This window comes from Chrysemys picta, chromosome 17 (assembly GCF_011386835.1).
Source record: "Chrysemys picta bellii isolate R12L10 chromosome 17, ASM1138683v2, whole genome shotgun sequence".
In the NCBI taxonomy this organism is placed as follows: Eukaryota; Metazoa; Chordata; order Testudines; family Emydidae; genus Chrysemys; species Chrysemys picta.
Genome location: NC_088807.1, coordinates 24,850,166 through 24,866,054, shown reverse-complemented (window position 1 = coordinate 24,866,054; position 15,889 = coordinate 24,850,166). Strand labels below are relative to the sequence as shown.

At 65.4% G+C, this 15,889-nt stretch overlaps 1 protein-coding gene, 1 long non-coding RNA gene and 1 pseudogene across 4 annotated transcripts; all 3 read right to left on the bottom strand.

The window, feature by feature from the left end:
• Positions 1-1,704: 1,704 nt before the first annotated feature.
• On the bottom strand, positions 1,705-9,437 carry LOC135972118 (transforming protein RhoA-like). 3 transcript variants are annotated; one of them, XM_065571143.1, is made up of 5 exons: positions 9,298-9,437; positions 5,190-5,347; positions 3,840-3,960; positions 3,306-3,436; positions 1,705-2,596 (listed from the first exon to the last, which is right to left on the bottom strand). In XM_065571143.1, the coding sequence occupies exons 2-5, from the start codon at positions 5,343-5,345 to the stop codon at positions 2,423-2,425; spliced, it is 582 nt and encodes a 193-aa protein (XP_065427215.1). In that variant the 5' UTR covers positions 5,346-5,347; positions 9,298-9,437; the 3' UTR covers positions 1,705-2,422. The 3 variants fall into 3 exon arrangements, with proteins under 3 accessions (XP_065427215.1, XP_065427216.1, XP_065427217.1); XM_065571144.1 differs by lacking the exon at positions 9,298-9,437 and adding an exon at positions 8,877-9,003; XM_065571145.1 differs by lacking the exon at positions 9,298-9,437 and adding an exon at positions 6,270-6,398.
• A 1,677-nt stretch (positions 9,438-11,114) lies between these two features.
• On the bottom strand, positions 11,115-14,066 carry LOC135976261 (ubiquitin-like modifier-activating enzyme 1; annotated as a pseudogene).
• Positions 14,067-14,103: 37 nt separating this feature from the next.
• On the bottom strand, positions 14,104-15,029 carry LOC135976262 (uncharacterized). Its single transcript, XR_010593424.1, has 3 exons — positions 14,919-15,029; positions 14,744-14,819; positions 14,104-14,118 (listed from the first exon to the last, which is right to left on the bottom strand). It is a non-coding gene; the product is annotated as an uncharacterized LOC135976262 (long non-coding RNA).
• Between the last annotated feature and the right edge of the window lie 860 nt (positions 15,030-15,889).

Sequence of the window (15,889 nt, the reverse complement as noted above, 5' to 3'; positions counted from 1 at the left end):
CCCCAGCCCATGTGGGGCCCGGTGGGGACACGGCCACCCTGAACTGGCCTGGAGAAAGGACACCACAGGCTCTGGGAGGGGAGTGAGGTCTAGTGGTTAGAGTGCGGGGGGGGGGGGGGGGGCTGGGAACCAGGACTCCTGGGTTCTCTCCCCGGCTCTGAGATGGCTGTGGGGTCTTGGGGGGAAGCAGGGCCAGGAGCCAGGACTCCTGGGTTCTGGCTGGTTTGTGATCTCCGCTCAGCCCCTGTTCCAGGCAGACTTGCCCTGTGTCTCCAATGGGGTCAGGGCTGGCTTCTGAGCCTGCTCCGGAGTGACTCTGGATTAGAAGCGCTCCCGGGCCCTGAGCAGGGCTGCCTGGGAGCATGTGGGCTCGCTGCTACGAGGGGCTGAGGGGAGGGGCCTGTCCCTTGGGGGTGGGGGGTTAATGGTGCAGTACCCTCCTTCCCCAGTGGGTGGCGCTGCGGCGCCCGCTGCCGGGGCCCAGGCCGGAGCCGCAGCAGACCTGTCCCACGTGGCCTAGCGCTCAGGATTCCTGGTGTTCACCCAGGCGGCCCCGGTTCGACTCCCTGTGTGGGAAGCAGCCGCCTCTTTTCTTGGTGAGGCGCATTTGTCCTGGTACCTCGTATGGAGCTGCCCGGGGGACGCTTCAAGCTCTGAGTGCAGCCCTAGAGACCCCGGTCCCCCCTCCCACTGAATCTGGGAGCCAGGACTCCTGGGTTCCCTCTCCAGCTCTGGGGAGGGGAGTGGGCACGTGGGGGCATAGGCTGCTGTGCTGGAGCCAGCATTGGACTCCCAGGGGCCATCTGCCCCTTCCCCCCATGTCCAGAGTTTGGGGGTCAGGCTAGCTGGGGAAGGGTGGAAAGTGGCACAACCCCCCATGTGGCTCCTTGGGGTGGGGCCTGGCAGCACCCAGACAACCAGCCCCCGGCCACGCCCACACGGGCCACCCCCTCTTCAGGCTTTGCTCCCTGGGACAGTGCTCGGGGCTCGCAGGGAGTCACCCTGCTGCACTGGGGGAATCTCTGGGGGTCAGCCCTGGGGTGCAGGAAGGGAATTTACCTTCCCCGCACTGTCCAGGCCTGGCCCTGCCAGGGATGGGTGTGACTCAGCAGTGCCAACTCCCCACCCCCATGTTAATTGCTCATCACGCCAGGGCCAGGCAGGTACTGCTCATGTGAGCCCGGCCCCAGCTCCGCCCCAGAGCTGGGTGCATTTCAGCACCAGCCGAGCCCCAGCTAGGCTGCGTTATGGGGTGCCATGCCACTGCTGCCCTGGCCCAGAAGTGGCCACAATACCCCGCACACTCCCTCCAGAACCCCTCACGCGTACAGCACCTGACACAGGCGCTAGAGCCGTGCTGCCACCACCCAGAGCAGGAACCTGCAGCACAGGATTGTACCGTCTCCCCCCGCGAAGCAGCCTGCTCCCTCAGGCCAGGGGCCACTGGGGGGGCCTCTGCCCCAGGGAACAGCAAGATGAAGGGGATGGGGGGCAGCTCAGCGGGCAGGTTGTTGAGGTGACTGGAGAGTTGCCCCCCCCCCCTCCAGCTGGTGGCAGGGGGTAGAACTGATTCAGGCTAGCGTGACCCCAGCACGGCCCAGGGGGCAGAGCTGGCTGGGGAGGGGATCAGGATGAGATATGGGGGAGCCCAGGGCTGTGATGTGAGGAACCGCACTAGCCACAAACAGCCAGAGCCCCCCCCAATACTAAACATTGCTACAAATTTATTACAGAGCTGTTCGTCTTTCAAGTACAGTTGAAAAGTAACGACCACCGTCCCCGGGGAGCACAGAGCGGCCTGGCGCCCGCAGCGCCCCACCTGTGGCACTTGCTAGGGCGGAGGGCCCGGGACCCGTGGGGGGGTGGGGGGAGCCAGGTGCCCTCCACGGGCAAAGCGGCCCACAACGCCTCTGCATAAAAATATAGAGTTCTCTGGGGGGGCCCCCGCTTGGCAAGAGATAAATAGGAGGAGGAGGAAGAAATCTGTACAGCAGGGGGCAGCGCCCACTCCCCCGCCCCAGGGGCACTGTGTTGTGAGCCGCCCTCCCACAGCCCAGGAGAGGCACAGTAGACACCTGAGCCCCTCAGCAGGGGGCTGTGGGTCACAAGGGGCAGGGCAGCCCCGTGATGTCAGGCTCCCATTGAGGGGGGACTGGGAGGGCTGGGGCACAGCCACCAGGAGGCAGTGGAGCTGCCATGGGGCAGCCCCGCCCCCCCAAACCATTCAGGGAGAGAGGCTGGGGGCCTCCCCATGGCTGGGATTGAGGGGGGCTGTGCCACGAATCACCCCACACAGCTGTGGCAGCCAGAGGAGATGGGCAGCTCTACCCGAGAAGCCGTGGGGCTGTGATGAGGGGCCCTGAGCTCCCGCCCCCTCCCCCAAGCAGGGGGTCAGAGGGAGGGCCTGGTGGGAGCAGGGGGGTTACAGCAGTTGGCAGTGGGGCTTCTTTTGCCCGCGCTTGGCCTGCAGGGCGGCCCGCGTGGCCATCTCAAACACCTCGCGCACCCCGTCCTTTGTCTTGGCCGAGCACTCCAGGTACCCGAAGGCGCTGATCCGGCCGGCCATGTCCCGGCCCTCCTCCGGCTTCACCGGCTCCTGCAGGGGCAGGAACAGCCGTCAGCCCCGAGGGGCTCCCTGATCCCAGGGGCAGTGGGGGCTGGGAGAGGGGGGTCTGGCCGCCCAGTACAGCCAGCCCAAGCAGCAGCACTGTCCTGGGGTCTGAAGGGTTAATCAGGTAGGCGTCAATCTAAGGAGGCACTTTTCTTCGGGGCGGGGGCAGCCCCAGGGTCCCCAGGACAGACAGCGGGGGGGGGGGGGCGCCACGCGCTCTCCTTCGGGGCAGGGGCAGCCCCAGGGTCCCCAGGACAGACAGCGGGGGGGGGGCGCACGCGCTCTCCTTCGGGGCGGGGGCAGCCCCAGGGTCCCCAGGACAGACAGCGGGGGGGGGGGCGCACGCGCTCTCCTTCGGGGCGGGGGCAGCCCCAGGGTCCCCAGGACAGACAGCGGGGGGGGGGCGCACGCGCTCTCCTTCGGGGCGGGGGCAGCCCCAGGGTCCCCAGGACAGACAGCTGGGGAGACATGTGCTCTCCTTCGGGGCGGGGGCAGCCCCAGGGTCTCCAGGACAGCGGGGGGGGGGGGGGGGGGGGGGTATGGGACGCGCTCTCCTTCGGGGCGGGGGCAGCCCCAGGGTCCCCAGGACAGACAGCGGGGGGGACGGACGCGCTCTCCTTCGGGGCAGGGGCAGCCCCAGGACAGACAGCGGGGGGGGGGGGGGGACGCGCTCTCCTTCGGGGCGGGGGCTCACCTGCTTCATCTTGGCCAGCTCCCGGCGCGTGTGCTCGTCGTTGCGCAGATCCTTCTTGTTGCCGACCAGGATGATGGGGACGTTGGGACAGAAATGCTTCACCTCCGGGGTCCATTTCTCCGGGATGTTTTCTGCACAGGGGCGGGATCAGCATCAGGCTCCCAGACCAGGCCCTGCCCAGCTCCCCCTGCCTGCGCTGGCAGCCTGGACCCCTGGGCTCTACCCAGCACTGGGAAGGGAGCAGGGCCTAATGGTCTAGAGCAGGGGGCTGGGGACCAGGACTCCTGGGTTCTCTCCCATGTGCTGGGAAGGGAGTGGGGGCTAGTGGTTAGAGCAGGACCCAATACCACCAGCCTCTTGGCCAGACATGCCAGCTCAGGGCCTGTAGCAAACTCGGAAGTGACTGTGTGACCTGGCCACTGCAGGGGGCTGAGCCACAGTTCACCTGGGCACCCTCTGCCCGGCACTGAGATCCGGGCTGTGGCTGCGGCCACGCGGTGACGGGGGACCCAGGTGGATCTCCCCAGCGCTCACCCAAGCTGTCAGGGCTGTCGATGGAGAAGCACATGAGGATGACGTCCGTGTCAGGGTAGGACAGGGGTCTCAGGCGGTCGTAGTCCTCCTGGCCAGCCGTGTCCCACAGCGCAAGCTCCACCTGCGTGAGACAAGGGTGGCAATGGACAGCCGCCCACCTTGGGTTCCAGTTCCCACTGGAAAGTCACTGGCTTGGGGTGGCCAGACCCCATCACGGGTCCTGAGCCAACTGCTCCTCTCCCCACTCTCGGGCACCCTGCTTTGTCTCAGTCCTCCAGCCACCACCACACAGGGCCGGAGGTCCAGACAGGGCCTGGGCTGCAGATGCCAGCAATCCACCACCATCATGAGAAGGGGGGAGGGATCGCTCAGTGGCCTGCTAAACCCAGGGTTGTAATCTTTGAGGGGGCCACTTAGGGATTGGGGCAAAAATCAGTACTTGGTCCTGCTAGCGAAGGCAGGGGGCTGGACTTGGGGACCTTTCAGGGGTCCCTTCCAGCTCTGAGATTCAGCACCTGCCGGCCTGTTCTCACGGAGGCGTGACAACGCTACCCGGCCCCAGCCAGCTTCCCCCCCCAGCAAAGTGCTGTTTGTTCAGAACAAAAGTGAGCCGGAGAGACCAGATCTTGCCACAGCTCAGACACTGGGCTGTCCCGGCATCTCCCAGCTGGGGACCCCACCAGGGGCGGAGTACTCGCCCCGGCCTCCCCCCAGGTCAGACACTCCATGCACCTCAAGCTCTGGGGGCCAATCACTAGCCAGCCCATTGAGATACACACGGATTTCGAAGGCCACTGCTCCAGTCTAACTACTGTGTCCACAGCGCCTCTCACTAGGCCATGCTTCATAAGCACCACATCTGTCCCAGCCCTGAGCGGGCTGCTGGGTAGAGGGCCAGGCTCCAGTAACAGCTGGGGGTGTGGTAAGGATACGGTATCTCCCTACCTGCAGCGAGGCTCCCAGGGAGGGCAACAAGTGGCCTGCCCAGAGACGAAGGCCCCCGTGTACCACCTCAGCGTTGGCCGTTTGTTCAGACCCATTCAGCACCCCTCCCCACCGATATCAGTGAGCAGGCAGGGACGGGCGGTGGATATTCAGAGTTAACCGCAGCACTTACAGGCAGTGCATCAAAGCAGGACGGTTCTCCCCCAGCACAGTCACTTCCTGTTAACTCTTGAGGGTGCAGTTTCCCCCAGCCAGAGGCCAGGAGAGCAGGGTGCCACCTGTCCCTCAGCCAAAGCTAGTCTAACCCCCCCCCCCCCCTTCCTCAGGACGGACCCCAAGCTCTCCTCCCTGTGGCGAGAGGCCAAGGTTAACGGTCCCACCCCAGCCAGTGTGGGGCCACAGTACCTGTTTGCTGTCCACCTCGATGTCAGCCACGTAGTTCTCGAAGACGGTGGGGACATAGACCTCCGGGAACTGATCCTTGCTGAAGACGATGAGGAGGCAGGTCTTGCCACAGGCGCCATCTCCCACGATGACCAGTTTCTTCCGTATGGCAGCCATCTCTGGCCCGGGAGAGAGGGGGAAGGCCCGTCACAGGGGTGCTAAGGCGGGCAAGCTAGAGCCCAGCCTGCTGGAGGCAGAGTCCATGAAGGGGAACCTGCTGGCAGGCACAAGGCCCGGATGTCCCCCAGGAACACCGGCACTGACAGCTGGAACAAGGAAGCTGGTGCCATGTGGGGCATGTGAACTAGCCCAGGGGAAATGCTAGACGGAGTGATCAGGGGAAGAGAACCGAGCTATGCCTCTCAATTTCCCTGTGCAGACAAGCCCAGAGCCCCCCCACTCATACCCAGACTTTCCCGCTTCAGTCAAGCCTCTGCCCTTCCCCTCCCCTGGCAATCCCAGAGCACAAGCCAGACTAGACTCCAGGCTCCGCAGGGAGGACCAGAGCCCCAGCTCACAGAGCAAAGCTGGCTTGTATGAGCAGCTGGAGGCTGGGAATCCAGGTCTGGGTTCAACCCCTGCCTCTGCCATGCTCCGCGTGACCCTGAGCCAGCCACCAGGACCCAAAGGAAGCTGGCACCTAGCCCCATTTTAGGCAGCTGAGGATCCTTGCCCTGTTGCCTCAGTTTCTCCAATTCCTCCTCTACCCTTTAATTAAGCTGTCAGCTCCCTGGGGTGGGGGCCTGTGGCAGAATAAGGCCCCCCTCCCACCCTGACCTGCTGGGGCCTGTGCAGTGCAGCCATGAGACCGTGAAGGGGAGGTCAGGGATAGAACTCCAGAGACCCGAGGTCTATTCCCGCCGGCCACAGGGTGACCACACGCAAGTCACTCGGGCTCTGTGCCGGAGTTTCCCCATCTATAGACACGGGAGACTCCCTGGCAAAGCCCTTTGGGGTCTGCTGATGAACAGCACTAGGTACTGCAGTGACTATTCAATTACATTGTTCTGCCAGCAAGTTGGTCATTTCTGTCCCACTCACCCTGCAGCGGCTGGAGCTAAGCGTCCCCAGAGCTGTCAGGCTGCAGCCCAGAGAGACCCAGCGCCAGAGCAAAGCTGTATGCCACCCTGGCTCGCCGAGTCCGGGCAGTAGGGATTGAGGGCCGAGCCTGCTCTGCTGGGGCCAAGGTCCTAGCTGCTTTGCTCAGCTGGGCGGCTGGCTTCCTAAGGCCATCAACCCCTCAAACCCTGCCCTTGTGTGTTTCTAAGAGGGGAGGGGCCCAGCAGCCGGGTGATTCACCGCTTTGGCCACTGGGCTGCAACAGGAAGTTTCAGAGGCAGGCGAGTTACACCCACATGTGGCGCGTGAAGCGGCATTCCCAGGATCACCCGCCCGCACTTGGAAAAAGTTAGACAAGCTGTTTCCAGCAGCCATGGAATTAACCAACCTGCTGCCTACGTGCACTGCCCCGCTGACACTGACCGCTCCGAGGGGTGTGTGTGGGGGGGGGGGGAGCTGGGCTTTCAGGACTTGAGATCCGGACGCAGGAACATGAGAACAGTCATACTAGGTCAGACCAACGATCCAGCGAGCCCAGTCCCTGCCTCCTACCCGCCAGGAACTTCTCTTGTGCTTTTTTGAACCCAGTGTTCACAACATCCCCGGCAGCGAGTCCCCCAGGGTGAAGTGCTTCCTTCTGTCTGCTTCAAACCTGTTGCCTACGTTCAAGATAAAACCTCTGCCACAGGGGAAGGTCTGAACAGGGGCACCACCAGGGGACCTTTGCTACATGCATTAAGCTGAGCTAGCAGGGAGCAAGTCCTGTCAACAGCTGGTAAATCCCAAACTAAAGAGATTCAGGTTTCTAGGCCTCAGTGGGGAGGAGATCGGGCAATTTTTACAGAGCAGAAGGAGCTGTAAGCATCGAGACCAACAGAGCATAAATCCTCACCATATCTGAGCGCACTCACCTCATTGTACAAGGAGGGAAACTGAGGCACAGGAGGCACAAAGGAGTTAGCAGCAGAGCTGGGATCAGAACCCAGGTCCTAGGCTCCTACCCCAACCCCGATCTACTCCTAGTCTGGGATCACCCAGCAGTACACCACAGTCCAGGGCACAAATGCTAGATCACCACAGCACAGGTCATCTCAAGAGGTCAATTCGCCCCCAAACCCGGCTAGAGCAGCCGGTCACTAGACTCGACAGACAGCCGCGAGGTTTGCTCCTGCCAGGAGACCCGTGAACCCCGGGGGGGGGGGGGGGGGGCGGCAGTTTGAGCTGCCCAGAGAACAGAGCTGAGCATGGCTGGCTCCGCACAGCGGCACTTCAGCTCTGGATTGGTACCGGAGGAGAAGGCTGACAGAGCACAGAGGTTTCTGAAGGCCGATGGTTCTGAGGTTTGGTAACTCATGGGTCAGAGGGGGCAGCGGTGCAGCCGTGGGGGTTCGGCGCCCATCCTGGAGGGGCAATCAGCGAAGGGCAACACAAACAGGTGTATAACCAGAAGGGGGCTCCCCCGGGTCACCAGGGAGCATTTCCCACCTCTCTCCTTGGCACAAGAGCAGCCTTTTTGTGCACACCAGGAAGCGAAGGGCCAGGAGGGTGAGGCTACAGGGGCTAAAGGAGAGAGCCTAGGTGTGAGCTGACAGCCAGAGGGGGTCAAGACATCCCCTCAGATTCACCAAGGATGGACCTGCCTACCCCACAGCAGCCTTCCCCTGGGCCAGCTACCTAGAGGGGCCTTCTCGGGAGCGGCTCAAACAGCACTGCAGGTGGGTGTCCAGGTACACGGTGTCCGCGGCTACCCCGGGTTATGACAAGGCCCCACCCCAGGCACCAGAGAGAACGATCACATGACTGGATCTTCCACACAACCCAGAGGCCAGCGCCTGCCCCCACCCCACAGGCCCCAGGAGACAGTCTGTGCCCTAGACTCGGGAACTGGGGGTCCCCCAGCACCCTGGCCAGCCAGGACGGGAAAGATTCTTCCCACGCCCTGGACTGGAGAACCAGGGGAGAGAGGCCTGCTCCCCAGCCCCCCACAAATCACCCCCCCCCACACACACACACACACCCAGCCCCCTCGGCCTCACCAGCACAGAACCAAACATCCTCCCCCACCCCACCTCTGCCCCAGGCAACGGCTTGGCCCCTCCCCTCCCCACCAGGGCCAGACACACACCCCCCGCCAGCAATTCACCCACAGGCTCCCCCAGCCCCTCCATGTACCCCCCCATTACACCCCCGTCCCCCCATATACACCAACCAGCCCCCCCATATACACCCCCCCGGCCCAGCGCCCTCCCGTCCCCCCATATACACCAACCAGCCCCCCATATACACCCCCCCGGCCCAGCGCCCTCCCGTCCCCCCATATACACCAACCAGCCCCCCATATACACCCCCCAACCCCCCCATATACACCCCCGGGCCAGCACCCTCCCCCCCAGTACCCCCGCCCCCCATATACACCCCCCCGGCCCAGCGCCCTCCCGTCCCCCCATATACACCAACCAGCCCCCCCATATACACCCCCCGCCCCCCCCGGGCCAGCGCCCTCCCGCCCCCCCATATACACCCGCCCCCCCGGCCCAGCCCCCCCGCCATATACACCCCGGCCCAGCCCCTCCCCCACGCAGAGCTCACCCCCGCCACAGCCTCTGCCACATGGACCCGCCCCCCCCGGCCCGGAAGGGAGGTGGCTCGCGCCCGCTCTCCCAACCCCGTCGGCCGCGCATGCGCAGCGAAGCTTCCAGACCGCACCCAGGATTCTATCTCCCCCTCATACACACCCCCCCCCGGCGCCGCGCGCTGACCCCTCCCAGGCCACGCCTCCTCCCGCGACTCCCCACCAATCAGCTGCCGCTTCCTCCCGCAAGCCGCGCGACCCCGGGGCGCGTGACCCTCCCCCACCACACGCACCCACTCACCCAGCACCAGCCGCCCGCGAGCGACGCATGCGCAGAACGACTCCCACACCCCTCAACCGTCGCCCCGCTCCCCAGCGCCCCGTTGGCCGCGGCGGCGCGGTTCCCGCCCGCCCTGACCCGCACCGGGCCCCACTCACCGCCGGGCTCTCTCGGCCACCTCCGCTGCCGGCTAAGCCGCCGCCCGGACGCTCCAACCACCTCCTCAACCTAGCCCCGCCCACCCGGCGCGACGGACACCCCACGCCAACCAATAGCAGACGCCTTAAGTACCTGCATGCGCCAATCCCCGGCGGCGGGCAGGGCTGCCACATCGCGAAGCCCCGCCCGTTCCGTGATGGGCAAGCGAGTCCAACCAATGGAAACCAAGAGCTCCCGAGATCCAGCCAATCCCCGCGGAGGGCGGGGCTGGAGGAAGCTTTCGGCCCCCGCCTCTTTTGATTGACACCCTTGGCCTCCCAATCACACCACACGACGTAACCTGCCGAATTATGCCTCGCCCACATTCTGAGAAACGGCGTAGATGACCAATAAGGGTGTGCCATTTTAGAGTTAACCCAATCATCATTAGAGGGTGGAGCAATAAACTCACAAGCCCCTCCTCAGAGGCTGATTGACTGGCAAAGACGCCAATGAGACAGGTTTAGGCCAGCAAGCCATCCAACCGCTGTCGGAGGGCAGGGTTGAAGGTCCCGCCAAGGCATGAGACGTCCCGCGAACCGGCCAAGGGGCGGGCGGGAGGCATCTTCCTCGCCAATCTTGCTGCAGGGCGGGGCTCCCGCCGCTCAAAGTAGCGACAATCACTTTGACTGACAGCACAAACCAACCAATGGGGACACCGGCCCGCCCAATGGCAGCCCCCGCCCCACGCCTGACCCCGCCCACAGGCCGGCACCCTCCGAGCCCCGCCCAGGCCCGCGACTGACACGTGGAGCGGGCCAATGGCCGCGCTTCCCGCCTCTTCGGGACACGGTTACTCTCATGTCGGCGGGCTCCATGGAAACGAGGCCCCGCCCCCCCAATGTCCCCTATCACCCCCCCCCTACACCCCCCCTCAGGGAATCCCCCTCCCCCAGCAGCCCCCCCCTCCCGGACCCCCCCACTCCTCACCCCCCTTGGCAAACCCCCCCCCCCCCGCTGAGGCACTGACCCCACTGAGCACCCACAGGGGCTAGGCAGCGGAGAGGAAACTGAGGCATTGCCCCACCCAGGGTTTTGCATAGATCTGGGCCCGGTGCAATGCAGGGGCGGGGTACAAGCGAGCCCCGCTGCTCGGCGAGCTACCCCAGCGCCCCCCCGGCCGGCTGCTGGGGCCGGGCTAGCGGAGGGTGAGGGCTCCCCGGCCAATGAGGAGACGGCAGAGTGGCGGGCCCCTGCCAGCCTCCAGGGGAATGACGCAGCCACACAGATTGCGGGGTTGAGATTAGCCCAAGGCCAGGGCTCCTCTCACGCCGCAGGCCCTGGGAGCTGGGGAACTCATTGCCACATGATTCCTCACAGCAGCGGAGGGAGAGGGCAGGGCAGAGGGGTGGGAGACAGAAGCTCAGGCCACCATCCCACCCTAGCAGGACAGGCGAGGGCCATAGGTGGGCCCAGGCAGGATGTGGGCAGGCAGGGGGGGTGTCAGCTGCCCCACAGGAGAGCGCCCAACCAGGCTGGGCAGCACAAAGAGGGATCGACCAGCCCCCAAAGGCCCCCTGGAGATAAACCACCTGGAAAAAGAGGCTGGCCCCTGTCAGACTGTTGCCCACCCTGGGAACAGAGCTGTGATCTGGGCTACCCCTGCAGGGGGAGGCTAGGGAGCACCCTCCCCTGACCCCCTCCCTTGGGCAAATTTGCCCCCCACGCAGCGCCTAGGGCCTGGCCTCCTGTTTTAGGGGGGCAGCCGCCGCATGCCATGGGGCAATGATTCCCCCCCCCGCCACGTCCCACCAATGACCAGACGTAGGGGCGCCGGCAGGTTTTGCAAACGTCTATTTATTCAGTAATTCCTCTCACCAGTTCTGCACTAACCCCCCCCCCCAGCCACCACCGCTGGCCGGGCAAGCAGCAGACGGACACCGGCTCCAGCAGCAGGGGGTGGGCTCCCCCGCTGCCGTGCCCCCCCCCCATACAGAACCGGCACCGCAGGGCAACAGACACCCCATCCCCCATCGGTGAGCAAGTGAGTGTGTGGGGGGAGGGGGTGCAGGGGCGGAGTCAAGACAACACGACTAACAGTAAGGGGGCGGGGTTAAAGCGCCTCAAGAACATGAACGGGATCATGGGGGGGTTCCCAGCGGGGAAGGGGGGCAGGACCCCCCCCCCCCCTCCCCAGCCCCAAACCTCAGACCAATTCCTGGGGGGAGGCCCTTTTGTCCATGTTTTGCATCACTTTAACCGTGGGGGGCGGATGTAGGGAGGCCCCGCCCCGTGAGCCCAGGGGGCGGGGCGTGGGGAGGCCCCGCCCCTAGCGGATGGTGTAGCGGACGTAGGGCACCTCGATGTCACACTCGCTGTCATCATTGCAGCAGAGCTCTGTCATCATTGCAGCAGAGCTCGAAGACCAGGGCCTTGACGTGCCGCCCGATCTTCTTCTTCGACACCTTGGTCACGATCTCCGTCATCCTGGGGGCGGGGCATAGTCAGGGCGGAGCTGGTGGGGACCCCCCCGAGAGAGGGGACCCCCCCGACCTGCAGCCAATGGGCAGACCCCCCGGGACCAGGATAGCCCCTGGAGTGGGGACCTCCCCCACCCCGATCCCCCCAGACACCAGGGAGAGCCCCCAAACCAGGTAAACCCGGCCCCCCAATTGCCCCAGAGGGAGGGGGACCCTGCCCCACCCCCCCCAGGGTGGCTGACAATGGGCCCAAGCGCCCAGGGAGCGGGCACCCCCCCCCCCCAGGGGCACCCCGGGTACGTACGGCTGGTCGTGGCGCTCACGCAGCTTGGTGGGCGGCATGAAGAAGGAGTAGAGCATGGAGACGCCCTGCGACAGCATGGTGATCTCCAGCCGGTGCTCGCTCTGCGGGGGGGGGGGTGTGTGTGTCATCAGACAGCACCCAGATCCCCCCCAATACCCCTCCATCAGCTCCAACCCCCCCCCACTGCCCCCCCAGCATGGTGAGCTCCAGCTGGTGCTCGCTCTGCAGGGTCGGACGGGACAGGGGGGGAGAGGGGGTCAGCATGGAGATGGGACATGGGGTCAGACAGCGCCCAGATCCCCCCTGCCTCCCCCCACCTCCATCAGCTCTCCATCCCCCCAACCAGCCCCCTGCCTCCCCCACCATGGGGAGGGGGGTAAGAAACCCTGATTCCGCCCCCCCACCCCCCTTAGCATGATGATCTCCAGCCGGAGCTCACTCTGCGGGGCGGGGGGGAATCAGACAATGCCCAGACACCCCCCCACGCGCTCTGACACACCCCCACCCAGGTTTCACCTTGAAATAGGCCAGGAACTGGCGCAAGCGTCATCTCCTCCCCGCTGGGCTGCACCCCCTGCACCTCGAACCGGTCCCACAGCGTCCACTCAATGTCGTAGTACTGGGGGCAGGGGGAGAACGGGTCAGAGATGCCGAGGGGGGGGGGGAACCCCCAGACCAGCCCAAACCAGACCCTTCCGTATCCACTTGTCGTAAGTCGGGGGGAGAGCACAGGACAGGGCACAGGTTGGGGGGGAACCCAGCCTTGTTCTGAGGGGGCAGAGGATATGGGCTGGGGCCTGGGGGGCGGCACTTCGGGGGGCAGGGTGGAGGGGGCCGGGGTCCCTGGGGTGCACACCACAGCCCCCACCTTGTTGCGAGGGGGCAGAGGATACGGGCTGGGGCCTGGGGCGGCGGCAGGTCAGGGGGGCAGGAGCAGGGGCCCCCGGGGAGGGGGGGGGGGCACACTGCAGCCCCACCTTATTGCGGGGGCAGGCGAATGGGTTCGGAGAAGCCGAAGACAAGGCAGGGACCAGGTTGAGGAAGCCATTCTTGTAGGACTCCAGCCGCTTGTGGCCCTGCACCACTTTGTACAGCTCCAGACACACCAGCCCCACCACCGCTGCCCGTCGTCGTGGCAATGGCTGGGATGATCTTCCCAGCGATCAGCTTGCTCTGGGGAGGGGCAGAGACGTCAGCGTTGGGCGGGAGGGGAGGCAGAGCGCCGCAGCGAGCCCCCCTGCCTCCCCCGAACCAGCCGAGGCCGCTGCCCCACCTTGTGCCGGTCGGCGGGTGGGATGTCGTAGTTCTCAGCCCGCAGGTTTGACGCCGCCGCCACGATGAAATCCATGTGGAAATTAGCGTCGTCGTCCTGAACCAGAGAGAGGGTCAGAGGGAAAAGCTGCCACCTCTGGGGTGGGGCAGCCGGGGAACTGCCGCATATAACATCGCACAGGGATGGCTTGCCCAGTGGTGGGATGCAGCCACCTCTGGGTGGCAGCCAGGGAACAGATGCAGATAACACCACACATGGCCAGCGCTCGCCTCCCAGGGCCCAGCCTGCACCCCCCCCAATCCCGGCACGGGCTCCCAGGGCCCGGCCCCTCCCGGCTCACCTTCTCGAAGTCGATGGGGTACATGCGGAAGCTCTGCAGGTCCTCTGGGGTTGGGCAGGCTGGATTTCAGCTCCTCCAGCCGGCTATCGTCTGGGGGCAGAGCAGAGCCCATGAACACCTGGCCAAGGACACCCACGACCACAAGGGGCCCCGGGCTCCACGCCAGGGGCCAGCCCTAATGGCAGCAGACCCCCCACCCCCCGAGTCGCGGTGCCCGAGGGCGCACCGGGACGGCCCCCCACGCCATACCGACGGAGGCGTTGGCGTTCTGCAGCTCCTGGTCCGAGATGTGGATCCGCACGCCGGACTTGGGCGTGAACTCGGGCACCTGCACCTGGTGCAGCAGCTCGGCCACGGCGCCCACGTCCCGTGTGCCCGTGATGCCGTAGGTCTGGGCAAAGAGATTCGCCGCCGCCCGCCACGATGTAATCCCATGTGCAGGGGCTGGGGGGAGAGAAAAAACGGGGTGTTTAACCCTGAGCCCTAATGAAGACCCACCCCCTGTAATCCGTGTGCAGGGGGGCGTTTAACCCTGAGCCCTATCGACAACACCCCCCTGTAATCCATGCACAGAAGTGTGAGGGACAGATGGGCATTAACCCTGACCCCTAATGATCACACCCCCACCCTGTAATCCATGTGGGGGGCTGTGGGGGGGACAGATGGGCATTAACCCTGGCCCCTAATGATCACACCCCCACCCTGTAATCCATGTGGGGGGCTGTGGGGGGACAGATGGGCATTAACCCTGGCCCCTAATGATCACACCCCCACCCTGTAATCCATGTGGGGGCTGTGGGGGGACAGATGGGCATTAACCCTGACCCCTAATGATCACACCCCCCCACCCTGTAATCCATGTGGGGAGCTGTGGGGGGACAGATGGGTTTTAACCCTGACCCCTAACGATCTCTCACGCACCCTCACCCTGTAATCCATGTGGGGGGCTGTGGGGGGACAGATGGTTTTAACCCTGACTCCTAACCTGGTAATCCATGTGCTGGGGGCGGAGGGAGGGAGGGAGGGACGGGTGTTAACCCTGACCCCTAATGACACCCCCTATACTCACGTTGCTGTCGTCGAAGGTGAGGGGGGTGGGGACATCTCTTGGGCCCTGACCAGAACAGGGTGCCGGAGTTGGTCTTCTGCAAGACACCAGAAGAGGGCGGGGTGAGAGCCGGGGCCCGGAGGGGCTGCTGGCTCTGGGGGGCGGGCCCAGAGGGCGGCGGGCGGGGGAGCTTCACCTGGTGGGGCGGGAAGTTGTGCAGCAGCTGACGGATGTTGTTGCTGTACTGGCAGTGCCAGTGGCGGCAGGCCCAGCCCACGCAGTCGGCCCAGCTCCGGGGCCGGTCGCTTCACCAGGCTCTCTTGTTGACGGCCTCTCAGCACCTCCAGGGGCTGCGTGCCCGGCCAGCTTGAGCGTAGCGCTCCATGAACTTGGGGTCTCTGGGGGGACACACACGGCTCAGAGGGGGCAGCCCCCCAGACCCTCCCGCCCCCCAGGGGGGCCGCGCCCCCCTCCCCCCCCGGCCACTCACGAGATGTACTAGGTTGACGCTCTCCGCCGGCTGCTTGAAGAGGCCTTCGAACTCGTCCCGGCCCACTGCGGGACAGAGCAGAGTCACCGGGGTGGGGGCACCCCCCAGGCCATAGGGCGGCACCCAGGGAAGTCAGATGAATTAGACACCAGCCCCCGAGCCGGGGAGAGAACCCAGGAGTCCTGGCTCCCAGCCCCCCCTGCTCTAACCACTAGCCCCCACTCCCCTCCCAGAGCCAGGGAAAGAACCCAGGCGTTCTGGCTCCGAGCCCCCAGGCTCTGACCCATCAGACCCCACTCCCCGCCCAAGCAGCGAGGCAGAAGCCAGGCGTCCTGGCTCCCGGCCCCGCAAGGAGGGAACCCCGGCGTCCGGTTGGCGCTCACCTGCAGCGTGTGCTCAATGGCGTTGGGGAAGTTCTTGAGGGTGCAGATGGGGATGGATTTCTCGGGCGGGTCCTGGCTGGAAGCTGTACGACTCCGTCAGGAAGGGGATCACCACCTGGACGTTGCCCTTGGTGCCCAGCGTGCCGGACTCCAGCAGGGGCTTTCGGTAATAGACGCACCGGCGGTCCATGTACATCCCTGGGGGGCAGGCGCACAGGGTCTAGCACCAGCATGACAGGGCAGGAGGCCCTAGGACCACAGCAATGGGGGCCGGGACGGCTCGCCGCGGCGCTG